Here is a 19,687-nt window from a genome sequence, read left to right on the forward strand (position 1 = left end):
TTCTCTCGGAAGATCGCAAAGCTGTTACGACTTTTTTGCCCCTTGGCCCTCGGCTATCAGAGCCCGATTCACCTTTTGCGAACGTTGAACGAAATGCAACATTGGGTGGCTATGTGAATTTTTTGTTTTTGACTTAATGCGCTACTGTACCTGGGAAGGCTGTCTGAATCCTTTTTGTTGTTTTGTTTTTTTCCAAGCAGAAAAGAAAACCAAACGCGCGTTACAACCTTGTGTACTCATAGTACTTTTTCACCACCTTTCTCGGGTCATCGGACAGCGGCTCTGTTTGAAGCCGGTCCTTCTCAAGCTCTCTGATCAAGACGGGTTCTTCAACAAATTTCGATGAGATCAAACGAGGGTGGACAGAGTGGGCGGCGGAACAAATCTACTGACTGAACGGGTAAGATGGGCGTTTGGAGACACTTGGAGTTGTTAATGGGCGAAGAGAAGAGGCAAGATGGTTCCGTCTGGGCTTGGACTCTGTGGCATCGGCCGCAACAACTGGCAAGAAACACTCAGCACAGCCTGACGATCCGGAGATGTTTGAGCTTGGTGGGATTCTTGTTTTGTGCCGGTACACTGGGAAAGGACGGGATGGAACAATGGAGGTTTGTCGAGCTTGTTTACTAGTGGTGCTAGTTTCTGAATGCTTAAAACCTTTGTTTAGTTTCTGGTCAGAGTGTCTTTTTGTCAGCGAGTACGAGTAGTCAGTCGGTCGGCTATGAGATCTGCCCAATCGCGTTTCCTACAGCGCTGAAAGGATGTGATCTCCTGGTTCCAGCTGGAACCAATCCGTAGCGGCGACTTGTGCGGGAGCAAGATGTCTGAAACCATGGCGATCAAGGGCTGCCTGAGCAGTGGTCTTGGGGCAAAGGTATTGGACGTGACGTGATTCCGTCGTTTGCCATCCACAAATAGCAATGTAGAGAGGGATGGTGAAACCGAGTACTTTTCAAGGCATGCATGCATGTATGCACGACATCAATTTTTTTTCCCCATGAACCGTTTTTGTTCTGAGGAGCAGGAGGGGGATCGGACGGGGGATGGGGGAGGGTTTTGCCCTATCGATTATCATTACCCGATTTCCGAAGTTCCGGCTTCACGAACGACGGGAGGAAGGGAGGGAGGGAGGGTATGCGATGCGCGTATGCACGCGTGCATGCAGGCATGCATGGCATGGCATGCACTGGATATGCAGGTTCGGGAGGGGGAGGGGCGGTGCGCGGGACGAGACTTTTTTTTATTCAATCGTTTTTCCTTTTTTTTTTTGGCCTCTCTTCGGGCTGAGTTTTTCTCCAGAGTTTGGGTTTTTGGTTTGGCTGCATTTCAGGTCGCATAACCGCATGGCCGCCACCGATACGATGCGATGCCGCGGCGGGCGGGCGCGCATTAACCCCCCCAATTTTTAGGTAATTGAACTTGACTTGCTCCGACCGACTGACTGACCGACCGACCAACCGACCGATTACCTTCCCGCCTGTCCGTTTTTGCCAATCTGCCCTGCATGCATTTTTGAGGTAACACCGCATACCCTACCAGCTACCAGTTTGCCAAGGGAGGGTCAGATTCGATTGTCGATAAGCGGGGATGGGGGTGTGTGGGAGTAGGAGTGTGGCAGGTGACTCGGAAATTTTTTGATCCTGTTGGTATTTGTAGAGGGGGGACTTCTAATATTACTCGGTAGAGGACGACGGAACGGAATAAAGAAAGGAACTGGACAAGGGAGTTTGGTCTCAGCTGAGGGGTAGAAACAACCATAACACTGCGATGCTGCTGACGATGGTTGATGGGGGGCCATTTGTCTGACTTTAACTGCCGTTTAGGTACCGTACCTATGGAGGGAGGGCTATAACTGGTACCTTTCTAGGTAAGCTTCCGGGTGCTTCTACTGTACCTACCCAGGGAGGTAGGTGGTCTTCTAGCTTGCCTACTTGGCTGCTTACCTAGCAGGCCTTACATTTACCTTAGTCGGTACCTGTGGTACTGTGTAGTGGTGCCTAACCTTGCTAATCTGTCCTATAGTAGGTAGCCACCCGGCAAAGGTACCCCTCTCACAATCCTGTACCGAGTACATTCACACATCCTCGTAACCATTTCGAACTGCGGCCACCCGCACAAGGCTGAAATACCTATCAACCCCCTTTTCGTGCCTCCTGAATCGCTCACTTGAGCAGCGTACGAGGTACTCGGGTACAACACCCTCAACGCCTCATCAATATACGACACAACACCAAAAAACACAGTACAGTGTATACAACACCAAGCAAGACACAATGGAATTTAAAAAAAAAACCTAAAACTCAAATGGGAATGGGAATGGGAATGGGAATGGAAGAGGGAACGCTGAGGGGTCAGTGTCAAGTCCCTGGTGAGTGAATCGGTAGAGCTCTTTGCTATTGCTATCGCCAGTGCTATGGCCATTGACTGCCTTGATTTGCCATGCCATGCCATGCTATTGCTTGTCCTTCTCCATGTTCATGCACTTGCTTGCCATCCATGGACTCTGTCTTTCTCGCATGCATGCACCACCTTCCATCCAGTTCATCAGTCATGCCCATAGTCAGAAAAAGCACAGCGACTCGGTCTGGACCTTTTGCCCTCGTGCAAACGCACTGCCCCAAGTCATGTCCATGCTCAATACCTCATTCTCCTTCTGTGTTTTTCTTGATTTTTCGCTTTTGCGTTTTTCGTGTGCGTGTGAGAAATCTTTTTTTCTTTTCCCACCCTGTCGCCTTTTGCTCAAGGGGTTGGGTCGGGGGGTCTTTTCCGGTTCCTTGTTTTCCTCCAAAGTATACCTAGGTAGGTATCAATCCTTCAGCTCTGCACAACAGGTCGCTCGCTCAAGGGTAATGGGGGACAGATCCTTTTTTTTTTGTCTTGTTTCGTTTTCTGGTTTTTCTCTGTCGAGCACTTGTTCATCCATGATCCAGCCAACCATCCATCTCCAAGTGCAAGCTAGCTCTTCTCGCGAGTTGCGACGCATCTGGCATCGCGCGTTCCATACCCTCATAACAAGTCGTCACCATCATTCTTCTTATCATCCTTGACATGAATTCATTTCTGCCATCACACGACCAGCGCATCTCATCGCATTTCATTGCATTGTAGGCATTCTCGGTCCACCATTGTTATCCGGAAAAGTTGCATCTGATCATCTCTTTCTCACCATCGGTTTCACCTCTGTCTCGAAGGGCTAGAACGGTAACTGGCACCGAGTTGCTCAAGATTCGGAGGGCTCTTCATCAATCGTCTCATCAATGTGGAGCTGGAGGCGCTGGCCATGCAGGCGGTAACTGCGCTCGACAGCAGTGGTTTCGCTATTGGTGATGCGCTGAGGGTATGGAGATCCGACAAGATGGGTGCCAAAGCCGGGCGTGGTGAGACGGCGAGGACCTCGCTTGGGCGAGTAGTCAGTCTGAGGAACCGGCGAGTAACCTTCCCAGCCGGAGCCGGGGCCACGATCCTCGGGGGGACCTTGGACCACCGCCGTGTCTGGGCTGGAAGACGCGTCCGAGTAGCGGGTGTAGTTTGGAGAAGAGTGAGGCGCCGCCACTCCCGACCTGCTGACGACCTCGCCATCCTCGTCGTCTTCTTCGATAGGACCGATACCAGCGGAAGGCACACGACCCATGATGCGTCGCAAAGGAGAGCCCCGCGCAGTTGTTGGACTGTTGGTCGGAGTCATGATTGGACTACGCATAGCCGCACGCTCAGCTTGGGTGGTAGTTTCGCCAAAGAGACCATCCAAGAATTCGTCGATGCCGTCGGCACGGTTGGTGTTGGCATTGCGCGCGTCTCTCCCGGGAGACATTGTGTACGCATCAGGACCACCCGTGGTGCCGGCACCGGCGTCAAGAGCAGAAGTGGGTTGCAGGGTTGCGAAGAAGTTTCCGTCGTCAGGAGAACGAATGGTAACACCGCGACGCTCACGATAGTTGTTGGGTCCTTGAAACAAGCTCGGCTGCTCAGCAGCGGCATCAGTTCGACCAAAAGCAACGTTCAGAGGCGGCCCAAAGATTGCGGCAGCAGGTTGAAGGCGGATTCCTCCACCAGCAGTGGCGGTAGTAGCTGGTTCCTTACCTTTGCCTTTGTTGTTATTGTTCCGAGCAGTGCTGATTCTCTGCGGAGAAGTAAAGTCACCGTTTCCCAAGCCTGTGCCGCCGAAGACAGTGCTGGTGCCCAAGGTAGAGTCCGAGTTGCTGGGAGTATGACGGTGTCGCTGCTTCCAACCCGCCGGTGGCTCGAATGCTGGAGACTCTGGATTGAACGGCTGACTGAGAACAGTGCCTGAACGGGCGGTGCGCTGCTGAGGGAGCTCTCCGACAATCGTAGGTCCAGGCCCGTTGGTGGTGTTATTGTTGCTGATACCGGCCAACTCAATGTTCTGCAAACCAGCTCCCAACCCCTGGGTCTCTGCATCATACGCACCCTGTCTGTGCATGGGGACTTGCTGATCTGACGGTGGAGCCTCGCCAACCTGTCTGAGCACTTCGCGCATGGCCTTGAGTGCCTGCTCCGGATCGTCAATATTGTCAGCGTATTCTCCTTCTTCAATGTCGTCCTCTTCACAGAGAATATCGTCTGCATTCCACCCATCAGATGAATACTGATCTTGACTGCTGGAGGAATTCGCGGCGGGGACGCCGGAACCAGATTCTTGACCATTGTTGCTGAATGCACCACCGGAACGGTTGTTGCTGGTTGCAGTGCCAGTGAATGGATTGACAGGGTCGACATGAGCGGCACCAACGGTGAAGTCATTGCTGAAGTGGCCCGTACCAGGATACTGCTGATGCACGGGTGTCGGTGGGTCAACGCCCATCTGGCCCATGTAAGCGTTCCAGCCAACCGTCATCATATCGGCCATGATTCGCTTCTCCAACACGGAGAATTGCGCACGCTTCAGATCGAGACCGACCTCGGTAGGCATGAACAAGATATGGCCCTCCGGGTCACGGACGACTTCGAGATATGGCTCGATCCCGATGAGTTTGCGGGTCTGCGACTCCATGACACCCATGCCGATGTTCAAGATTTCAAACCACATTCCAATGTCCTGGTCCGACAGATGGGTAGGGTGGACAGACAAGGTCTGAAATGGCCAGTAACGGGCATGCTTGCTGATGCGGAACCCACACGACAACGCCTGAGAGGACTCGACGATATCTGCACGCTGGCGCTCCGAGAAGCCGGGGGCGTTGAGGCCGGCAAAGACGAAATCCATCAACAATTTGTTGTCCAGACCGACTTCGCGAGGAATGCCTCTGGAAGAGTCGACTTTGACAATCAGCACGTCAAGCTGCTTCTTATACGCGTCGAACATGGCCATGACCTGACGGACGGTGTAGAGTCTGACGGAAAACCAAGGGAACTGGAGATGTCATGGTCAGAAAGGGTCGTCTGTCTGGTGGGATGAATCAGTGCGAAATGGCTTACCTTGTACAAAGTACTGATCATGCTCTCAAAGGTGCGTTGCATGCTCCGATTCGCGAATTGGGACTGCATAAAAGCGGTCAGTTTTTGACTCATTGCGGCAGTTCAACTTTTTGAAGAGAGAGAAAACAAGAAATTCTAAAAAAGGCTCACCCGCTGTGGATATTCAGCATGACGGACCATGCAGGTGAGTTCCTCGTTGGTCATGAAGCCCTTGTAGCCCGACGAGAAGATGTCGCGGTTCGGCACCAACTTGGGGGCACCAGACTGCTCACTGTCAAAGTGGATGCACTTTGCGCGGGGGAACATGTCCTTCATCAACTCGCCCTGGTTACTCAGAAAGACCTCGACGTTGCGCTGGCCGATCTTGGGGATGCGCATGAGCTTCAGCCCGAAGCCGTGTTCCCAATCTTGCTCGGCCGTGCGTGGCGCTGTGAGCTCGACGTAGCAATCCATCGTCTTTCCAGTCGAGCGTTCCATGATGATGTGGATCGGGTACCCGGACACGTGCGGCTCGATCAGGTGGTTCGAGGGGATGTACTTGCAGATGAACTGCTGCATCTCGGCGACGCTGATCGTGTAGGGGATCTGAGTGGGGCAAGATGGGACATGGTGAGCACGAGTCCCATTTGCGAACGACTGATCCAAACATGCATGCAGATGGAGGCTTTTGCAGAAGAGGACGAGGAGAGGGGGAAGAAGGACAAAAAGCCAGCCATCTTTGTGAGCCACCACAGGACTTGCTTGCTCTCCATTGATGGTCTGGGGTTTTGCCCCAGAACAACACAGCACAGCACAAAGTGACGGGCAGGTAACGGATCACTCGACGAACGCGAAAGACACAAAATCAAAGAAAAAAGCAAAGGCAAAGCACATATCAGAAGAATAGGAAACAGAACTCACATTCATGATCTTGAGCACACCATGACGGCGTGGCATCAGCAGCTGTGCTCGATCAGCAAACGGTGGCGGTGTATTTGGGTCAAAGGGTACTGCCGGATCCGTCATGATGCGAAGAGGAACAGGTTGACTCGCTGGCAACGGCGGTGGTGCTTGATAAACAACGCCTGCTGAGAAGGGGTCGTTGTTTGGGATGTAGAAATTTGGAACTGAGGGTGTCGGCATGGTCAGGATTGGTGTTGCAGGCAGAGCCCCATTCATCCCAGCCATGGTCAAACCGTTCATGTTCATGCTGCCAACGCCAACACCGTGCTGCGGAGCAAGATGAATTCCTGGGTGGAAGTTGACAGGAGGAGGGGGAGGAGGCGCCAACGGTCCGATCGAGGGGTATGGAATTCGCACATGGCCAGAGGACGCGTGGTAGCCATGATCATCGTCATTTGGCACCGAACCGAAGCCCGACTGGCCTTCCATGGTGACAAGTTCTCAAAAGTAACGTTAAACACACATGAAAAAGGGGATGAGCAAGAGGGCGAGTGAGGAGGAAGAAGGAACAAATGAATCGAGAAAAGAAAGGTGTTGAAGGAGATGTTTGAGGAAGAAGAAGAGGAAGTGAGGAAGATGTCGAGAGAAAAGGCCCCTTGGAAGATTCAAAACAACAAAACAAAAGATGAACTGTCGAGGTCGAAAGCAAGAGTGAGAGAAGAGATTTCCTGGCCAGAAATCAGATCGACTGCCCTGTTTCTAGTCCGCCGCAAAATATGGTGACAGGTCGAAGGCGGTAAGTCGGTGTATTGATTCACGGCGAGCAAAAGGCCAAATTCTGGCCTCACTTTGCCGTCTCCCTATACAAATGAGAGACTCGCCTTGGCGCCTGCCACACCACACAGTGTAAAACCCCAGGAGAAAGTCACTGGCTGTATGTCAGCAGTGTCGTTGGCTCGGGTGGCCGCCAGTGGGAAAAGTCGTTGTCCATCGCTGCTCGCCGACCTGAGCATCAGCACAGGGAAGGACGAATAAACTGGGGGCCTTTAGACTCCCACCCGGTCTTTCAGAGGGATCCGTCTCGATCTAGTCATCACAAAACCATTTCTGTAACGTCAGCATATGGGAAAGAAGGTGGTTTCCGAACAATGAATATTGTATTCAGCATCTCCAGAGACCAGAATGATCAGAACCATGACACTAGTCCAGCAGCTCATTGTTCATCATCGGATATTGCCCATCGTTATCGCTAATGCTGCTCCAAACACTCTTTGTGACTGGAATGTCGTTGGATCGTAGTCACATGATCTCAGGGGTCGTGGTCCATCTGCAGCCTTGTGTGGCCTCAGCCAGAATGGCTGTCCTTGCATTGAGACCCGCCAACACGACCACTTGAGCACGATCCGCGCTCTTGCGCTGTTATATTGTCGACTCTTAAACCTAGTCGAACTGCACCCGGTCAATGATTGTGGAGTGGTTGACAACGAAAGGGGCTTACCGGAGTCAAGAATGATTCAGCCACAAAGCGAGCACGGGCGTTTAGCTGCACCCTGAATAAGTGTATGCCCGCAGACTGTATTGGGCGTTTATGACTTACGAAGAGCTTCATCTCTGAAATTTCTTTGTCGACTTCCTCCATGAATTGGATAATGAAGTCTACCAACTTATGCTTGAGCATTTCTTCCGTATGCGTGTTCGTGATCAAGAACGAGATATCGTAACCCTGCAGCTTGTCAGGTCGCAATCTTTTGGCGATGCCAATGCCACCCACCTTGACTGGCTTCCGTCGTAGAATGAAGAAGGATTCGGCACGCTGAGTAAGGAAACGCGTGAACTTATGGACCAGAATATTCTCAATCTCGTCGGCCTGCTTTATTCTGATGCTCACTCGTACACTGTTGACGCTGGGTTCTATCAGGACTTTCTCGTTCTCATTGCGGGCAATCGTCAGAGGGTTTAACAGGACTTCGGGCGAACTGGCTGCTTCGATCTCGGGGACATTGTGTCTTTCTGAGGCTTGAGAAGCGAAGTTGGAGAGAGAGAGAGCGGCGGTCAGAGAGGAACGGACACATTGAAGATAAGGCCGCAGTGATTGGGACTGATCTCAATAGTCAGCAATTTCCACAAGCCAGATATCGAGTTGAGATGGAGCAGGCACACCATCTTCAATGCGCTCGCTCAATTGAGATTGGGAGCAGAGCCAAAAAAAATTCACCGGTACATGGACACTGGGTTGGATATGGAGTCGAGACTGGTGTCCAGTGTGCTGTTTTAGTTCTTTGACATACAACTGGAGGTTTGTTGCCTTTGGACTCAAGTTGAATGTCAAAGGAACTGTTTGGAGGGGGACTGCCCGCAAGATCCGTCATCCGCAGGCACGGCTGGTGTCTCTGCGCTCACCTGCGGCTGCGAGGCTTGGCACTGGCCTTGTTTGGCGGGGAGGGGGTGACGTGCTGTTTTGTGCCTGACGAGCCTTGCGTCTTTCGCCGCCTTCTAACAATTTCCAAGCATTTTGTTTTCCTCTACTTGTCCTTGCACTTTCTCGCATAAGACTTCTCGTCTCCTTCCCTTCTTTTGTCTTGCAGAATAGACCTGCAGAATAGACCAGCACAAAGATGGCGACCATTCCTAGTAAGTTTTCTTGGGAGTGTCCCGTAAACAAAACCGCGGTTACTCACGACTCTCAGTTGTCATCAAGCACCAGGGCAAAAAGTACGATGTCGAGCTGGACCCCTCGTCGAACGGGGAGATGCTCAAGCTCCAACTCTTCTCTCTCACCGGCGTCGAACCTGAGCGACAGTCGGTCCTGATCAAAGGTGGAAAGCTAAAAGACGATACTGAGCTATCCAAGCTCAATGCCAAACCCGGCCAGATCTTCACCATGCTCGGTACCGCGTCTGGCGAGAGCAGTGCAGTCAACGCACCCGTCGAGAAACCGAAATTCGTTGAGGATATGACCGAGGCTGAAGCCGCCGCTCAAGAAGGTGCTATTCCAGCTGGCCTTCAGAATCTCGGCAACACGTGTTATCTAAACTCCACTCTGCAAGTTCTTCGCAGCATACCTGAGATGCAAGACTCGTTGCAGATATATAAAGCCGATAGGGCCACAGGCGTGAGCCTACAAGATCTGAGCCGTCTCGGCCTTAGTGGCATCAGCTCAAACAACGACCTGACTGCGCAACTCCGAGATCTCTACAAACAAATGTCCAAGACACAAGAAGGACTTCCACCCTTGGCATTTCTAAACACTCTGCGTAATGTCTATCCTCAGTTTGCCCAGAAAGCAAAGAACGGGCAAGGGTTTGCCCAGCAAGATGCCGAAGAGGCATGGTCCCAGATAATTCACCAGTTGAGACAAAAGCTCAAGATCACGGATAAAAGCACTCAAGAACAAAAAGATATCGCATTCATTGATCGATACATGGCCGGTTCATTCCACTCCTCACTCGCACCGCCTCCAGAAGTTGGAGACAGCGAGCCAGTTGTGGAGTCAGACGACCCCTTCCTGAAATTGGACTGTCATATTGACCAGTCAATCAATCATTTACGAGACGGTATCCTGGCGGCTTTGACCGAAGACATCGAGAAGCACTCGCCGACACTGGATCGAGATGCCAAATACATCAAGACCTCTCGCATATCCCGGCTTCCCCAGTACCTGACCGTACACTTTGTTCGATTCTTCTGGCGGAGAGACATACAGAAGAAAACCAAGATCATGCGGAAAGTCACTTTCCCCGAAGAACTCGACATCGTCGAATTTTGCACAGATGATCTGAAGAAGCGGCTGATTCCTGTTCGTGACAAGGTTCGTGATATTCGCAAGGATGAGGTGGATGTCGAGAGGGCCAGGAAGCGACAGAAGCTGGCTCACAAGCAGGAGGAAGATCGAAAGCATGATGAAGCGACGAAGGGTGTAGAGGCTGCTCCTATTGCAAAACTCCGTGAACAAAAGGAGAAAGAGGAAGGCAAGAAAAAGGAGCAAGGTGGCGAAATGGATGTTTATAAAACAGATGCAGAGTACGAGGCCGAACGAGCTGCTTCCATCAAGCAAGCCAAAAAAGAACTTTACGCTCTCATCGATCCGGAACTTGCAGCAGACGAAGGGTCGAACAAATCAGGATTGTACGAGCTCCGAGGCGTCATTACTCACCAAGGCGCAAGCGCTGACAGCGGCCATTACACCAGTTTTGTCAAGAAGCAAGGCAAGCTGGTAGATGATCCCAAAGCGCCTGGGGGCAAGCGCAGAGAAGAGGATGGCAAATGGTGGTGGTTCAATGACGACAAAGTCAGCGAAGTCGATTCGGACAGGATCATGTCTCTCTCTGGTGGCGGCGAGAGCGCTTCTGCACTCATTCTGCTTTACCGAGCCATCGATCTACCCACCGTGGATGAGATTGACGAGTAGCTGGGAAAGTCATGGACAGCCGCATTTTCTGGTTGCGAGCACCGATGTTGTATTAGCCTAAATCGACAACAGAGCATATTTAGACAATAGACTGCAAGCGCCGAGAGACAATGAACAACTTTTTCAGGGATTACCCTCCCATGACCCAGTAGGCCATCGTTAATACTTTTGAAGTGACACCCGTGACAACCTACCAGAATATATTGACGTTCCCGACTCACGTGCTTGGAAAACGCCTCTTACCTATTTAGGCTATTTCTTGGCGCCCACCAGTTGGAAACTTCAAATCCATCACCGTGGAACTGCGCCTTTGCCATCATTCATTCCATCAACGTCTACCCTTCAACCTGCGCTTGAAACCCTACAAACCATCCATCAGCTCAGTTGAAATCGACTCGCCATCATGGGTAAAGTTCACGGATCTCTCGCCCGTGCCGGCAAGGTCAAGTCTCAGACTCCCAAGGTGAGTAGCAATGAGCAACACTTCCTTCGACGCCGCAACGCCACTCCCAGTCAAATTTCATGTCGCCGCAAGCGGTGCGATTGGCAGCAAATATCAGACTTTGAGACTTACAAAATTTCTGTGCAGGTTGAAAAGCAAGAAAAGAAGAAGACGCCCAAGGGCCGCGCGAAGAAGAGAATCACATACACCAGACGGTTCGTTAACGTGACGATGACTGGTGGCAAGAGAAAGGTATGGATGCTATGGACACCGCAATGAGGATCGCGGCCAAAGAATGGGATGCTGATGGATGATTTCCTAGATGAACCCTAACCCGACATCATAAACGCCAATCTCCATACCCCGTGGTGGTCGATGCAAGCTGCCAGACGATGAAAACGATCACGCTGCCATGTGCAGTGCAGAAGTGATGTGAAAGAGGGAGCTGCAGTCTGCGAGGAAGCCAAATACGATGGAGAGGGCAAAATGGGTGGCATATTGTCACCTTCGGAAGTTCTGAATTGCATTACACGTGGATCAATGCATAGATTCCTTAGAGCCGAGAGCAAACCAACGCACCGGCTTGAAGATGGGATAATTGGCCATGGTGCTGATCAATAAGAGGCGTTTTTGATATGGGCTGGTACATATCGACGAATTATCCAAATTCTTGTCTCGGATTCCATCTCCCTGTTCCCGCTTTCCCTTCGTCTCAAGCCACGCATTCCACTGCATGGGCGTTTGCTGTGTTACCGCTTCCTCGAGCGTAAGATCGTTGTGGAAATCCCGCAGAAGAGCATGGTGATTGCGTGCCAGGACTGATTGCTTGCGCTTCATCATGTAACCCGTCACGGTATATCGTATTTAGAGAGCATACGATAAACTGTAAATGCATAGGTGTGATGGAGAACTGCCTCAGACCTTAAGACGGCCGCGTGAGAATCGTAGGTCTTGCGTATTTAGACGTTGTCGATGGCTCCAGCAATCCTCGTCGCCAAGGACAAATGGGCGCAGATTCGCGCTGTGCGACAACCACCAAATCTTTTTCCACTTGCCAACATACATAGACCTTTCCTACTGCTCCTTTTCCGAAGTCTGCTTGCTCCCCATAGAATAGTCTCGTCAATCAGCAAAACTTCTGATTTTTTTCTTTTTCTTTTCCCCTCGGTCCTTGCCTCCTCGTCTTAAATCTTTGCTCGCGCCTAGCTCCCTCGCGCGGGCGGGCAAGGAACGCCAAAAGCTCCTTCTGCCACGAACCCTCTTCCGATGCAGGCGCTTCGCCCTGTCCTGCTTCGTCGAGCAACGCGCGCATTTCCCACAAAGGGCATCGCTCGGCCCTCTCGCGCTGGCTGCTGGCTCAGTGGCCGGCGAGCCCAGCACGACCACCATGGCCCTCACAAAGAGTACTTCCAGACGCCCGGCCAGATGCCCGTCCCGGACTCGACGCCCTACACGCCCGGTCAGCCTTACACACCGCGGATCCAGACGGTGACGACGCCCGAGTCGAGGGCTGGGGGCATCTCGCTCTTGACGAGCTTCAGCCGGTCCGTCATCTGGGCGGTCCTCTTCGCATCCTTGGGCGTCACGGCCGGCACGGCTTTGATCACATGGGAGTACCTCCAGCCGCCCTTCGAGCCCGGGTCGCCCGCGGAACAGGAACTCTACGACGAAATCCTCGACGCGATGGAACTCCACCCCTTGGTCGATTCGCTGCGGCAGGCCAATTGGATAGAAGATAATTACTACGCTGCGGCTCACGGTGGCAGTCTTGGAGACGGCGGCGGATTCCAGAACAGAGGGTTACACCTCGTGGCCGAGACACTTCAGGGGACGCAAGGTGTGAGCATGAAGACATTCAAGCACCCGACTCAGGAATTCACCATCATGGTCTGCTTTCTGGGTTTCGGCGTCGAGGGTTGGCCGGACACAATTCATGGCGGGATGATTCTGACGATGATCGAGGAAGGCATTCAACGACAGATCCACAACTTCTACGACAATTATGGGAGTCGGGAACAGCAGAGCATCTCCATTGATTTCAAGAGACCGATGCGGCCTGGTGAAATATACGCCGTGGTTGTCCCTCCCGCCCAGTTGGAACCAGATTCGGAGACAATGAATCTCCAGATGATGCCCATGGTCGTGAGGATCGAGGCTCCCCCTAGGATCACGCCTGAGTTGCTCACCATCGAGTTGCCGTCAATTGATGAATTGCATGCAGTGGCGAATGTCCAGGTCCGACTCGTGCCAAACAAGAATGAAGAGGGGTCAGCGGAGCTCGAGGGGGTTGCCGCTTCGAAAAAGACCGACTGATTACACCGGAATCGAGGCAGTCCATCTCCTGTGTATTGAGGTTGTGGACAGCCATCAACTTCACACTTTCGACCAACAACTCAAGCGTCACGGGGAAGATTTGACACTAGAACCCCAGGTAAGCACTTGTTGTCTGCGCATTACACCGATTGGACTCTGGGCTCATGATTTGGAACAGATTTTCCCGACCTTCAAAGTCAGCGAGGTGGCCAGAGCATCTGGAACTACATCGAAAACATCTGGTCGGAGTGCCGGTCGTTCAGCGATCCGAGACAGCATAAATCTGGGACAATGTTCCTTGTACAGTTGGTTGCGAGTCATGACAGGACCCCCTGCCGAGGATGGCAAGCTATGTAGAACCCTCCTCATTTCCGTTGATCGCTGTTGGCGACAACTGGCGATGGTGTGAGGAACGATTCGATGCTCTCGACACGTGGTTTGCCCGAACTAGCGATCAAGAGGGCAGTCACACCTCCAGCTGAACTCGGGGTCACTTTCGCTCGCTGTGGGTTAACTACTCGGTACAGGTAAGGCTGGTGCCGCCAACGGACTGTGGGATCGTGCAAAAAGAGCGTGGCAAACGACCGGACTGGTGCCCAGATTAGGCGATCGCATGGGGAGAGTTTCGGATTTCTCCCTAAATGGGTGAAAAATTGTCGACCTGCATGAGACATACCGAGGCGCGCTCAGAGTCGGTAAATGACGACTGTGACAATCTGGCGCCCGGGAAATGGTATTTTCACAGTCTTTTGAGGGTTGAAACAGGTGTTTGGTGCTACAGGCGCCCGGGATAAGGGAAGATGCCCAGAAGCCCGTGATTCATGTTCTCAAAGCGATGTTGTGACGGTAAATTGAGGTCGAATATGGCTCGGAGTGTCGTTAAGGCATCGAGTCGCGTGCAATGTATCTTGTGTAAATCATGCTCCTCGAAGTCGGTCTTCCCCAGGATGGGCCTCGGTATCTGGCCGGCTATTCACTGGTAATAGTGCAAGAAGTTGCTTTACCGACTGTTGAACCAATTTGGATGTTTGTCCGTGAAGTAGATCGGCGACCGACCAGTGCTTGCCACCTCTTGTCACCTCCAGAATCACTTTTGCGGAGAAGTGGACCACGCTCTCATTTTGGCCCCCGTAGTGTCCCACTTTCGTGGATCCTTTGAGTTGTCCTCGTCTGCCATACCCCAGCATTCATTCCGCAACGTTGGGGTGGGTGGTGGAGAGTGACCGAGTCGATGATACCTACGAACCCCGAGGACAAGGCAGTGCGTGACGAACACGAATATGCTCGCACCGCTAGATAATAGGACTGGTTTGATTCGATTCGATGGCTGCGAAAGGGGTCACCATTTCCGAGGCCAGGGGTTGCATGATTCCAAGCGTTCAAAGCGCCACCTCCATCTCTTGTTCTGGCACCCCCGCGTCCCATTGGCGTTGCGGCGCAAATACCTGCTTTGGTGTGTCTTGCAGGTCGGCTAGGGGAGCCCGAAAACGAGGATTTGCCTCGTATCACCCTCAATGCCTGTGCAAACGGGTTGTAAACAGGCATCCCTTGGGCCTTGAGAAAGCCTAAACGGACCACACCGATAGCCGACGGAGGCTCAAAGATCCTCCCGACATCTCAGGGAGAACGTGGTCAAGTAGCGAGCCAAGCGAATCGAGCTTGTCCGGAGTATGAGGTAAACGGTTCGAGTTGAGCAAGGCTTGAGTTTGTGTGTTTGGGAGATGACAGAGCGCAGGCTGGGGAGACAAGAGTGACTGGGAAGAAGGAAAGAAGTGCCCTTCCCACCCCTTCCACAGGAGGTTCAACCGCCCAGAGGCTTCCGTGGTGCTCTTTCTCCAAGCTGCGGTGTGTCTCTGTTCCTTTTATTTTCTTGCCCTATTCTACTACTTGACCCCTAGTTCTCAATCAATTCCCAGTCTCAATTCAGTCACTCAGATTCTTGATCTTATTTTTCCCTTTCCTGGTGCGTCTGATTCATCCTGGTTGAAAAAGCACATAAGCTACTGCTAGTCCTGCAGTAACGCTTTGTGACTAACCATCCTCTTCCTTCTTCTTCCGCTTAAACCCAACCTTGTCTTTTCACGCCCTAGGGATGGCCCATGTGCTGAGTGCATATCACCACCGCCTTTGGCGTCTCCGTTGAGTTACAAAGCAAGAGTCAAGTCGAATCAAGGCGACCTACCGAGTACATGGCAACCCACCATCATCCTCGTCGTACAACTGCCAATCCCCACCCCGACACTGCGCCCCATCGTGTATCCGCCACAGAGACGAGTGAATGAATTCGACTTCTGCCTCTTTTCGCATCGATCCACCCTCCCACTGGCCCACTTCAAGACGCGGAGGACAATCCATTTCATGAGCCCTCCACACCCCACTGCTCTTTCCAGTATCGAGATTGGTAACTTCCAGTGCCTCCCCAGTCACCAGCAGATTTTAGTCGACAGGACTTTGACCTGGCTCAATGCTTCGGCTCCCTCCCCCATGCTCTGGCCACCCACTCTCCGCGGTTCCCGTACGAGTCTCGCCCACTCCAGCCGTCCTCCGACCCTCAATCCCCAACCCTCTCGAGATAAGTTGAAATAGGTCGTCGGAGAAGCGCATGAAGAAGCATACAGGGACTGCCGCGGTTGTGTGAACGCATGTTCCGACTCGATCGTCCTAGTCCCTCTTTCGCTCGCGAACTACATCAATCCTTCTCTTCCCCATCTCCTTGTCTGATTCCTGGCTTCCCTTCACCTCCCTGTCTGGTGTGTCCCAGTGTTGAATCCGCCTTGAACAATCCCTCTTTACCAACTCACTCACCTGCCTGTCTGCGTTGCCCATCATGACTGCTCAGGCAGACAGCTCAAGCGACAACATGCCTTCTCCTATCGACAAGGACCCTTCCTCCCATGTCGAGCAAATCCACACCAACGAGAGAGTACCAGGCCATCCTGGCTACTATGAGAAAGACGGTCTGCGGACCTATGGTGACGATGAAGACCATGACCACGAACCACCGGTGAGTGCAAGCCCGTGCCAGTCTTGTGGTGATCAACCCTGTCGATACTGACTGGCCCTCCGTTAGATGACCATTTCCAGGGGCCTCAGCTTGGTTGCCATGGCTTTCTTGTGGACTGGCTCCCAAATCCCAGTGTACATCCTCGGTGGTGTGCCACCATATATTTATGCCGATATTGGTGGTGTCGACCGCTGGATCTGGTTCGTCCTGGCTTACCTGCTGGCTTTGGCTGCTATCTGCCCCTTTGTCGGGTCGATTTCCGATCTCATTGGAAGACGGTGGGTGGCACTGGGAGGCTCCGGGTTGCTTGTCATTGCCATGATTATCTGCGGTACAGCGCACAGCATGGCGGTGTTTATCAGTAAGCATCAGTTGTCCCCCTTACCTTTATACCAGGAGTCTGACCAGCTCTCCTTTTCTAGTGGGCATGACTTTCTCTGGGATCGGAGCCGGCATCTGTGAACTTACCTCCCTTGCTGTCACATCCGAACTCGCCCCAACACGGAAGCGAGGGAAATATGTCTCCATCCTCGTCTTCACTATTATCCCTTTCTGCCCATCCGTCCTCTGGGGCCAGTTGATTGCCGCATACGCTGGCTGGAGATACTGCACCCTTCTCTGCGGACTATGGGCATGTGTCGGCTTCGTAGGCACCTTGTTCTTTTATTTTCCACCGCCGCGGCCCAACTCGCGGGGTCTTTCTAAGAAGGAGGTCATTTCCGAGATCGATTTCATCGGTGGTTTCCTCTCGATCACGGGTATGATCTTGTTCCTGGCTGGTCTGCAATGGGGCGGTTATCAGTACCCATGGCACTCCGCGCATGTTCTGGCACCTCTGATTATTGGTGGCTTTTTCCTCCTCATTGCATTCCCCATCTGGGAGATCAAGTTTGCGAAATTCCCAATGTTCCCGTCACGGATGAAACAGGAAGCCAGAATCCTCACACTCACTCTGATCATCACCGCTATCTCGGGAGCAAACTTCTTCTCCGTCATCATGTTCTGGCCTACCCAGGCCTTCAACGTCTATGGCCATGATCCGATCGGAGTTGGCGTTCGAGGTATCCCCATTGGCTTCAGCATTCTCGCGGGCGCCTGCATCGTGCTATGGCTCCTTTCCGTCTTCCGGGGCCATAATCGCGAGTTGATGATCATCTCCTCGGTGCTCATGACTGCCGGTTGCGGCGCGCTTGCAGTCGCTACTCGAGATAACCTGCACACTCTCTGGGGTCTTCTGGTTCTGGCCGGGCTCGGTATCGGCGGTATCGTCGTGCCTGCATCAATCATGACCACGATCATCTGCCCGGACGACATCATCGCCACTGTTGCCGCGCTTACCTTGTCAATCCGTGTGATTGGCGGCTGTATTGGGTACACCGTCTACTACAACGTCTTCCTCAACAAGTTCGTCCCTAACGCCACAAAATATATTGGTGGCACCATGGCACTTGAGCTCGGCATAACGAACGTTACATATATTGGCGAAGCCATCGAATATACTGCAGCGAGTCTCCTGCCTCTGCTCAAGACAATTCCTGGAATCGCCGGTAACGACACCGCTTACGAAATGGTCGTCGTGGCTGGCCAGGTTGCCTATGCCGAGTCATACAAGTACGTGTACTTGACGAGTATCGCATTTGGCTCGATTGCCATCTTGGCCAGCGTCTTTTTGGGGAATATCGACAAGTATATGGACGATCACGTCGCTGTCGTGATGCACTGAGCTGCGGCAACCTTTGTCGAGGAAGGGAAAATGTCCTCGGGAGATCTGTGGATAAGAGTGCAGCAGCAATGGATCTTGGAGAATGGTCGATTACCAGGCACATCTCCGAGGGGAAACTCGAGTCTGGTCCGTCGAAAGATTACACCGATGGTAGATAGACATAGGCTGGCATAAAATATAAGAATCTCGTCCATATTGATTCGATTTTCCTGGTATTTGTTCAGTATTTCCATGAGCCACATGCTGGGGAGAGGGGAGAATGAGAGGAGGAGGACGAGGAATGGACGAAAAGGAGCAGGGAGGATATTTACGACACAAGAAAAGCTTGGACCAACGTCTAGACCAAGCCCGTCTTCTTAGAGCATCACCCCCAAGCCGTGTAAAGGACAGGGACAAGGAGGAGAGAGGGGGGATAGAGGGCCAGAGCAAGCGAAAAGCTCGTATTCCTCCCCCCATCCTCCATTTCTGAAGCCTTGTCCTCGGAATCTGTTTGGCTCTTTTTTGAGGGTCGTTTCCCCCGCAAAATTTCTGGGCGGTGCCGCTGCCGAGCCGCTTGTGTTCCTGGCTTCCCCTCGGGGTTTCCTCTTCTGGGGTCATCAGCGACAGGGCACTCGGCGAGTCGGTAAGTACATGTCAATTGTATATACCCGAGGGGGGCTTTTGGTGGTGGCGGTGGGATTTGATGAGCGGAATGGGTGAGATCGGAAGGGGTGAGGAGGGATGTCGAAAGGGTGGGATCCAGTGCGAGGTTCAGGTAAGAGGGGGAGGGAGGTGGCGGTGGTGATGATGGTTGTGATGGGTATGTATTCTGGTCTGTGCCTTGGTACCCTGTGTTCTGTAGCTTTGAGGATGTGTCGAGAGGCATAGATAGGCCAGCGGTATAGACATACCCAAGGTACGAGGTACTGCATGCGCATATATACATACACCACATGTATTCGAATCCACCTTTGATGGGGTGTGTGTGCCTCGGGGACTCGGGTTAATCATCTGGGTCGGAGCAAGACAACCGGCATTGAGAGTGGTTTGATGATTACTCTCTTGTACAAACCTGGACGGCTCCACGTTCACAAAAAAGCATTGGCTTCCTCTCGACTCTGTATGAGTGTTGTCGGTACTCGCTCTCTCTTCCCGTCAGTACGCGGTCGAGATACATATGTAGGTCTGGATCCGGTCGTGTCGGGTCGTGTCGATTGGTTGGCTGGCTGCCTGGCGTGGCACGCTGGCCAGATTCCCGATGCGGGTGCATCCTGCGAGCAAAAAGGATCCAAAGCCATGGCGGGTTGATTGATTGGTTCCTTCAGTATCGGTAGTGAAGACGTAGACGCGCGTGGATCTCATGTCCTCGGTTGGGTAGATAGGGAAATAGGATATGAGCGGATCGAGTTGGGCGAAACGGGAGGACGTATTCGTATACTTCGTTGATGGTGGTAAATCCGCGAGCGGCACATGACGGGCTGAATAAGAACCCGGCCCTTC

At 52.5% G+C, this 19,687-nt stretch overlaps 5 protein-coding genes across 5 annotated transcripts; 3 read left to right on the forward strand and 2 right to left on the reverse strand.

The window, feature by feature from the left end:
- Positions 1 to 3,220: 3,220 nt before the first annotated feature.
- Positions 3,221 to 6,807, reverse strand: AYO20_02980 (hypothetical protein; the record flags this gene model as incomplete). The annotated part of the gene is made up of 4 exons (XM_022641284.1): positions 3,221 to 5,371; positions 5,437 to 5,499; positions 5,587 to 6,072; positions 6,337 to 6,807. The coding sequence occupies 4 exons, from the start codon at positions 6,805 to 6,807 to the stop codon at positions 3,221 to 3,223; spliced, it is 3,171 nt and encodes a 1,056-aa protein (XP_022502815.1).
- A 951-nt stretch (positions 6,808 to 7,758) lies between these two features.
- AYO20_02981 (hypothetical protein) lies at positions 7,759 to 8,390 on the reverse strand (the record flags this gene model as incomplete). Its single annotated transcript, XM_022641285.1, has 4 exons — positions 7,759 to 7,767; positions 7,817 to 7,861; positions 7,916 to 8,334; positions 8,387 to 8,390. The coding sequence occupies 4 exons, from the start codon at positions 8,388 to 8,390 to the stop codon at positions 7,759 to 7,761; spliced, it is 477 nt and encodes a 158-aa protein (XP_022502816.1).
- Positions 8,391 to 8,933: 543 nt separating this feature from the next.
- AYO20_02982 (hypothetical protein) lies at positions 8,934 to 10,726 on the forward strand (the record flags this gene model as incomplete). Its single annotated transcript, XM_022641286.1, has 2 exons — positions 8,934 to 8,949; positions 9,006 to 10,726. The coding sequence occupies 2 exons, from the start codon at positions 8,934 to 8,936 to the stop codon at positions 10,724 to 10,726; spliced, it is 1,737 nt and encodes a 578-aa protein (XP_022502817.1).
- Positions 10,727 to 11,129: 403 nt separating this feature from the next.
- On the forward strand, positions 11,130 to 13,481 carry AYO20_02983 (hypothetical protein; the record flags this gene model as incomplete). Its single annotated transcript, XM_022641287.1, has 3 exons — positions 11,130 to 11,189; positions 11,316 to 11,420; positions 12,375 to 13,481. 3 exons carry the CDS (start codon positions 11,130 to 11,132, stop codon positions 13,479 to 13,481), a joined length of 1,272 nt encoding a protein of 423 aa, XP_022502818.1.
- A 2,827-nt stretch (positions 13,482 to 16,308) lies between these two features.
- Positions 16,309 to 18,208, forward strand: AYO20_02984 (hypothetical protein; the record flags this gene model as incomplete). Its single annotated transcript, XM_022641288.1, has 3 exons — positions 16,309 to 16,485; positions 16,552 to 16,846; positions 16,908 to 18,208. 3 exons carry the CDS (start codon positions 16,309 to 16,311, stop codon positions 18,206 to 18,208), a joined length of 1,773 nt encoding a protein of 590 aa, XP_022502819.1.
- Positions 18,209 to 19,687: the final 1,479 nt, after the last annotated feature.

This window comes from Fonsecaea nubica (assembly GCF_001646965.1).
Source record: "Fonsecaea nubica strain CBS 269.64 chromosome Unknown Scaff13, whole genome shotgun sequence".
Classification (NCBI taxonomy): Eukaryota; Fungi; Ascomycota; class Eurotiomycetes; order Chaetothyriales; family Herpotrichiellaceae; genus Fonsecaea; species Fonsecaea nubica.